Raw genomic sequence first — 7,281 nt, 5'->3', positions numbered from 1 at the left:
TGATATGTAGTTTAAAATAGAACAAATAAAAACAGCTGAGACACTCTACTCAGGTCAGAGGCAGCTCTTCGAAGCCCAGTTTGTAGTCTGTAACCTGGGGATGATCTGAATCCTCAGGGACTTGTTGTCCAGATCCAGTGAAATGATAAAAGTGAAAATACTATTACTCTTGAACAATATGACTGTACTGCTTGAGTCCATTTATACATGGATTTCTTTCAATAAATACCTGTACTGTTTTCGATCCATGATTGGGAATCCATGGATATGGAGGGCCAACTGAATGCATTGTTGTATGCCATTTTATATAGGGGACTTGAGCATCCTAGGATTTTGGTATCTGGGGTGTGGGGGTGCAGTCTTGGAACCATTCTCACACGAACACCGAGAGACAACATAAGTTTTTGGGGAGTCAAGAGTTATACGCCAATTTTCAACTGAGTGGGGGGTTGGGGGGGTTGGGGGGCACCTTTAACCCCTGCCTTGTTCAAGGGTCAACAGTACTTTGAAAGTTACTTTGAATGTTACAGTACTTCGAATGTTAAAATTAGTACAGCTACTTTCAGAATTATGGAACCATAAATCTCAGAAGTGGGCAGGTATCATGAAAACACCTAGTGACTCTTTTCTGTCTCCTGATGCAGACTGGTGAGCTCGTGCGGATCTATAAAGGTCACAATCACGCAGTGACTGTGGTGAATATCCTGGGAAAAGTGATGGTGACGGCTTGCCTGGATAAATTTGTTCGTGTCTATGAATTACAGGTAGAATTTAGATCCAGTATTTTGCTGGAATGATTTGAGGAGATTGTCTATTTGGGTTTGATGTTAATTTTTTTAGATAGTAAGGCTGGGGTGGGACCCAGGAATCTCCATTCTTCACAAGCACTCTAGATAATTATGAAGCATCTGATGTGAGGACTACACTTTCAGAAACACTGCTCTGAGATACTGTGGTCTGGCTTATAGGTGTCAAAAATTAAATGGTTTCCAGACAGTAACTGTAGTCTTACCCAGCAATAGGTTTTATTTGCAAATACCAGCTCCTCCCTAGAGGAGGAGGACTTATTATAAAGATTGCCCTTATGTTTCTGTTAAAATGTTTCTGGTGCTTCATATTTCTGTTAAAATGTTACTGGTGCTTCAGCTTGGTGCCTCAGATGTAGTTTTAAACCTGCCAAAGAACTTCAGGGACCATGCTTATCAAATACAAGGTACAAATTGCCTAATTCTCTTTGCACTTTTTTCCTCCACCTAAGTCCCACGATCGACTGCAAGTCTATGGAGGACACAAAGACATGATTATGTGTATGACTATCCATAAAAGTATGGTGAGTAGTATTTGCCTTTGAATGTGTTTACTAAAAATTCTACAAACTAAAGTTACTACTTGTCACTTCCCAGAATGACAGAGGCCTCGTTATTGATTGCCTTTCTATCCGTTGGCATAATAATATCAAGATGTAACCCAGTAATATTGTTGAATATTTCATTTTCTATTAATAGCTAAAATCATTACAATAAAAATCTAATACCACCATTAAGTAGAAGGTACACATTTAAGATGTTTCAAAAAAAAAAATTGAGCGGTGCTTTTTCCAGAGACTTGATGATTCGAACAGAACATTGGAGTAGAGTCAGGAGATTTGGCCAGTGTGGCATAGCTGACCTAAAAGTAGACACTAACGCACTTCACCCTGCTAGTCCTTGGTTCCTTTTATTTTTAAATTATGGGGTTGAACCAGAATGGATATTTTTCAGACTCTGAGCAGTAGAACTCTTTGTTTCAGTGAAATACAGATGCCTAATATCTAATGCCCAATAGAAGCCAGAGCTACACCAGTTAAAGTGTAAGTAGGTGCCTCTGAACCCTCCCATTTTTGCTGTCAGCCGTGGTCCCCAGAGTAGCTCTCGAAGTGTCTAGCATAGCTTCAAAGTGTCTAGACTAGATGATCTAGAAGATACTTTCCCACTGTAGTACTTAGGCTGATTTGGGTTTAGTTTTGTGGTTTTTTTTTATTACAGCTACTACAAGTAGCTTTTGCCTCTTATTTTGAGGATGTTTTGTTCTTTTCTGTGTTGCTTGGGTCTGATATGATAAACCTCTTTCTCCAGATTTACACTGGCTGTTACGATGGCAGTATTCAGGCTGTGAGGCTAAATCTGATGCAGAATTACCGCTGCTGGGTAAGGGGTGAAACTTTTTTTTTTTTTAATTTTAAGAATTTTTTATTGGGGATCTGGGGAATTGGGGAAGGGAAACAGTGTTGGGGAATTGGGGAAGGGGAACAGCCAAGTTGTTGTCCTTCAGTCTTAGTTGTGGAGAGTGCAGCTAGCTCAGCTCCAAGTCCAGTCGCCATCTGGCCACCTGTCAGCGGCTCAGGGCAGCTCAGCTCAAGGTGCCATGTTCAATCTTAGTTGCGGGTGGGCGTAATCCACCATCGGATGCGAGAGTCAAACCGGTAACCTTGTTATTAGGAGCATGTGCTCTCACCAGCTGAGCCGTCCTGCCACCAGTTGGCAGCTTGGCAGCTCAGCGTCAGCTCAGCTCACTGGCCCAGGTGCCGCTCACTGGCCCATGTGGGAATCAAACCGGCGACCTTGTGGCTCAGAGCTCACGCTCTTAACCAACTGAGCTACTCAACTGGCCCAGGAGTGAAACTGCTTGTCACCAGACTTAGGAGTCGCTTAACCCTAGGCTAATTGATCATCAGGGCAGCATTTTTCTGTTTGAGCATCTACCTTATGACTTCCACTGCAGGACAAGGAAGATTATCTTTAAAAACCGTACTTAAAAATTCTTCTATACTTCTTTAATGAAAAGTCTATTTTAAGATTAGATGATGGTGGCAGGATGGCTCAGCTAAAAAAAAAAAAAACATACAAATCAGATTAGATGATGATGTATATTTAAATATCCTCCACTCAGAGGTGGAGGATATTTATTTCCCTGGTGCTTTTTATTTTGCTTTATTGTAAAATCAATACATGCTTACAAAAATATCAATAGTGCATAAGTATATGAAATAAAAAGTGGAAGTGCTTATTTTCATGTCCTGCCCAATATGCTATAACCCATTCCTCAGGGATTACACATATTAATAGTTTGGTTTGTGTCCTCGTTGGTTTTTGGTAAATAGGCAAATAAAAATTTGTATTCTTGAGGTTTTAAACCTCATTTCTCTAGGCTAAATGGCATGGTTTTTATTTTCGGGTGGGTGCTGGTGATTAACCCTCAAAACTTTCACACCTATTCCTTATAAGCATTAATTGGTTTCATGAGTTCTAATATTAGTGGTGACCAAAGAAAAGTTTATGGCACTGAATATTTCCCCCTAAACCCTACCCTTCTTTTCAGAATTGATGGAATGAACGCGACACTCTATTTTTAGATTTGATTTTAGGCTTGTGCATAGCTTAATCACTTTTCAGCGTTTTATATATTATGTTTGCTTTTTAGTCTTCTCATTGAAGGCAAGCAAAATCTAGTGCAACAGGATCCAGAATAAACAAATAGTTAATTTACCTAGAGGAATGGGGAAAATACTGTCTGGCTTAAAAACTGGAGTACTGACAGAGGAAGAATTCAAATTTGCATTACATTTTAGAAATGAACACGTTGAATTAGAATCATAAGGTTTAGGGCCGGCTGAGTGGCACGGTGGTTAAGAGCTGGCTTGGGATGCCTGAGNCATTAAATGATGTCATGAGAGATGACATAGAACCAGAAGTCAGAAGAATGTCAGAATAACAGAAAGGTGGAGAATGAGAGACTCTTATAGAAATTGTCTAAGAAAGTAGTTCTCAATGGAGAATTTTGGAAACAACCATGACAAATAGATTGTATAAATTTTGGATGATAAAAAATAGTGAAATTGTGCCTGGGTCTGTGGCATGGAAATAGAGGATGAAACAAAGGTTGACCATTATCATTAACTTAAGGGAAGTGAGAGAGGGCATAGAAAGAGAACCGAGTTCTAATTATGATCAGGATAGTGTGGGTTGAAGATAGAAATGAGTTTATAAGGTAAAAGTTTGCCACCACTGGAATGGGGGAGAAGGGAGTCATGAATACAAAGAGATTTGGAATGAGAATGGAAGAGGTTAGGAAGTTAAAGATTGGAAGTGGATATGAGACATTTACAGGTAATAGAATTGAGATTTTTGTATCAAGGTAGTGGTTTAGGTTAGTTGATTTTGAGGTTTATCAGCTAAGTTGTTTTAATTTCATATAATGGTGGCTTATTTTTCAGAATAACAAGCGACTGGAAATCTTTGAATGCCATGGCCCTCGGGCCGTTAGCTGTCTTGCCACAGCTCAGGAAGGTGCTCGAAAGCTGCTGGTTGTGGGGTCTTACGACTGTACCATTAGTGTACGTGATGCACGGAATGGACTCCTCCTCAGAACCCTGGAGGGGCACAGCAAAACTATTCTTTGCATGAAGGCAAGTATAGTGCAAGAGAGCAGGAGCTAGTTGTCTGGCACAAATAGAATTGTTTGAATGACATTCCCTGTGTTTTTTTCATGCCTTATTTTGAACACAGTCATCTTGAAAAGAGTAAGGAGGTTACAATCCTTTTCTGTAGGCCTGGGTCACCAAGGAATGTCCTCTTTTTTAATATGTTAACTTAGAAACAGTTAAAGTGTATTTTACTGTAGATACACTCTCATGCCCTCCTAGTCTACTTCATAATCATTCTGAAGAGGTAACAAACCTAATAATACTTGGTCAATTTATCAGAGTACCTGGTTGTAGGACATACGTTTCAGTTCAGAAAATTTATCTGAGAAACTTACTGTTTTATACCTAGTTCGTGCTCCTCTCAAAATAGGTTGGTAATTAGAATTCGCCAATGTGAGTTACAAGTTACAGAGGAAACTCAGAACCCTATACCAAACCTGACTCATTGAATTTTTTTCTTTAAGGTGGTGAATGACCTTGTGTTCAGTGGCTCCAGCGATCAGTCAGTCCACGCCCACAACATTCATGTAAGCCCTGTTGACTTAGAGTAAAGAAAGCTTTAATGGAATTGTGGTTAAAGCTTGAAGGATTGCTCAGACCTCTTACAATTTAAATTAAGCCCCCTTTCCACTGAGAGGCTTAATAATAATCCCTGTGCATCAGCTCTTGGATAATATTGAGCACCCTAGAAATTCTGACCTCATCAAAATTTTTAATAGGGGGCAGACTCAAAGTTTATGTAAGGTTTAGTTTGAATGCCTCATTTAAACTTGAGATAAATTGAGCATCTGAGGCTCTAAAAAAGTGGATGTGATATGTAGTTTAAAATAGAACAAATAAAAACAGCTGAGACACTCTACTCAGGTCAGAGGCAGCTCTTCGAAGCCCAGTTTGTAGTCTGTAACCTGGGGATGATCTGAATCCTCAGGGACTTGTTGTCCAGATCCAGTGAAATGATAAAAGTGAAAATACTATTACTCTTGAACAATATGACTGTACTGCTTGAGTCCATTTATACATGGATTTCTTTCAATAAATACCTGTACTGTTTTCGATCCATGATTGGGAATCCATGGATATGGAGGGCCAACTGAATGCATTGTTGTATGCCATTTTATATAGGGGACTTGAGCATCCTAGGATTTTGGTATCTGGGGTGTGGGGGTGCAGTCTTGGAACCATTCTCACACGAACACCGAGAGACAACATAAGTTTTTGGGGAGTCAAGAGTTATACGCCAATTTTCAACTGAGTGGGGGGTTGGGGGGGTTGGGGGGCACCTTTAACCCCTGCCTTGTTCAAGGGTCAACAGTACTTTGAAAGTTACTTTGAATGTTACAGTACTTCGAATGTTAAAATTAGTACAGCTACTTTCAGAATTATGGAACCATAAATCTCAGAAGTGGGCAGGTATCATGGAAACACCTAGTGACTCTTTTCTGTCTCCTGATGCAGACTGGTGAGCTCGTGCGGATCTATAAAGGTCACAATCACGCAGTGACTGTGGTGAATATCCTGGGAAAAGTGATGGTGACGGCTTGCCTGGATAAATTTGTTCGTGTCTATGAATTACAGGTAGAATTTAGATCCAGTATTTTGCTGGAATGATTTGAGGAGATTGTCTATTTGGGTTTGATGTTAATTTTTTTAGATAGTAAGGCTGGGGTGGGACCCAGGAATCTCCATTCTTCACAAGCACTCTAGATAATTATGAAGCATCTGATGTGAGGACTACACTTTCAGAAACACTGCTCTGAGATACTGTGGTCTGGCTTATAGGTGTCAAAATTTAAATGGTTTCCAGACAGTAACTGTAGTCTTACCCAGCAATAGGTTTTATTTGCAAATACCAGCTCCTCCCTAGAGGAGGAGGACTTATTATAAAGATTGCCCTTATGTTTCTGTTAAAATGTTTCTGGTGCTTCATATTTCTGTTAAAATGTTACTGGTGCTTCAGCTTGGTGCCTCAGATGTAGTTTTAAACCTGCCAAAGAACTTCAGGGACCATGCTTATCAAATACAAGGTACAAATTGCCTAATTCTCTTTGCACTTTTTTCCTCCACCTAAGTCCCACGATCGACTGCAAGTCTATGGAGGACACAAAGACATGATTATGTGTATGACTATCCATAAAAGCATGGTGAGTAGTATTTGCCTTTGAATGTGTTTACTAAAAATTCTACAAACTAAAGTTACTACTTGTCACTTCCCAGAATGACAGAGGCCTCGTTATTGATTGCCTTTCTATCCGTTGGCATAATAATATCAAGATGTAACCCAGTAATATTGTTGAATATTTCATTTTCTATTAATAGCTAAAATCATTACAATAAAAATCTAATACCACCATTAAGTAGAAGGTACACATTTAAGATGTTTCAAAAAAAAAAATTGAGCGGTGCTTTTTCCAGAGACTTGATGATTCGAACAGAACATTGGAGTAGAGTCAGGAGATTTGGCCAGTGTGGCATAGCTGACCTAAAAGTAGACACTAACGCACTTCACCCTGCTAGTCCTTGGTTCCTTTTATTTTTAAATTATGGGGTTGAACCAGAATGGATATTTTTCAGACTCTGAGCAGTAGAACTCTTTGTTTCAGTGAAATACAGATGCCTAATATCTAATGCCCAATAGAAGCCAGAGCTACACCAGTTAAAGTGTAAGTAGGTGCCTCTGAACCCTCCCATTTTTGCTGTCAGCCGTGGTCCCCAGAGTAGCTCTCGAAGTGTCTAGCATAGCTTCAAAGTGTCTAGACTAGATGATCTAGAAGATACTTTCCCACTGTAGTACTTAGGCTGATTTGGGTTTAGTTTTGTGG

At 39.7% G+C, this 7,281-nt stretch overlaps 1 protein-coding gene across 1 annotated transcript in view; it reads left to right on the top strand.

Moving 5' to 3' along the window:
• The first annotated feature begins 638 nt into the window (after positions 1 to 638).
• The window catches only part of LOC109383987 (zinc finger protein 106-like), a 13,709-nt gene continuing 7,066 nt past the window's right edge, over positions 639 to 7,281 (top strand). The window contains exons 1-3 of the mRNA XM_019644867.1: positions 639 to 764; positions 1,259 to 1,330; positions 2,115 to 2,186. Of these exons, the coding sequence (XP_019500412.1) occupies positions 639 to 764; positions 1,259 to 1,330; positions 2,115 to 2,186 (270 nt within the window). The remainder of the gene's footprint in view (positions 765 to 1,258; positions 1,331 to 2,114; positions 2,187 to 7,281) is intronic.

The sequence above is a fragment of the Hipposideros armiger genome, unplaced genomic scaffold (assembly GCF_001890085.2).
Source record: "Hipposideros armiger isolate ML-2016 unplaced genomic scaffold, ASM189008v1 scaffold_92, whole genome shotgun sequence".
NCBI classification, from domain to species: Eukaryota; Metazoa; Chordata; class Mammalia; order Chiroptera; family Hipposideridae; genus Hipposideros; species Hipposideros armiger.
Note: the sequence above shows the minus strand (reverse complement) of the source record. Positions and strands in the feature narration are given on the sequence as shown.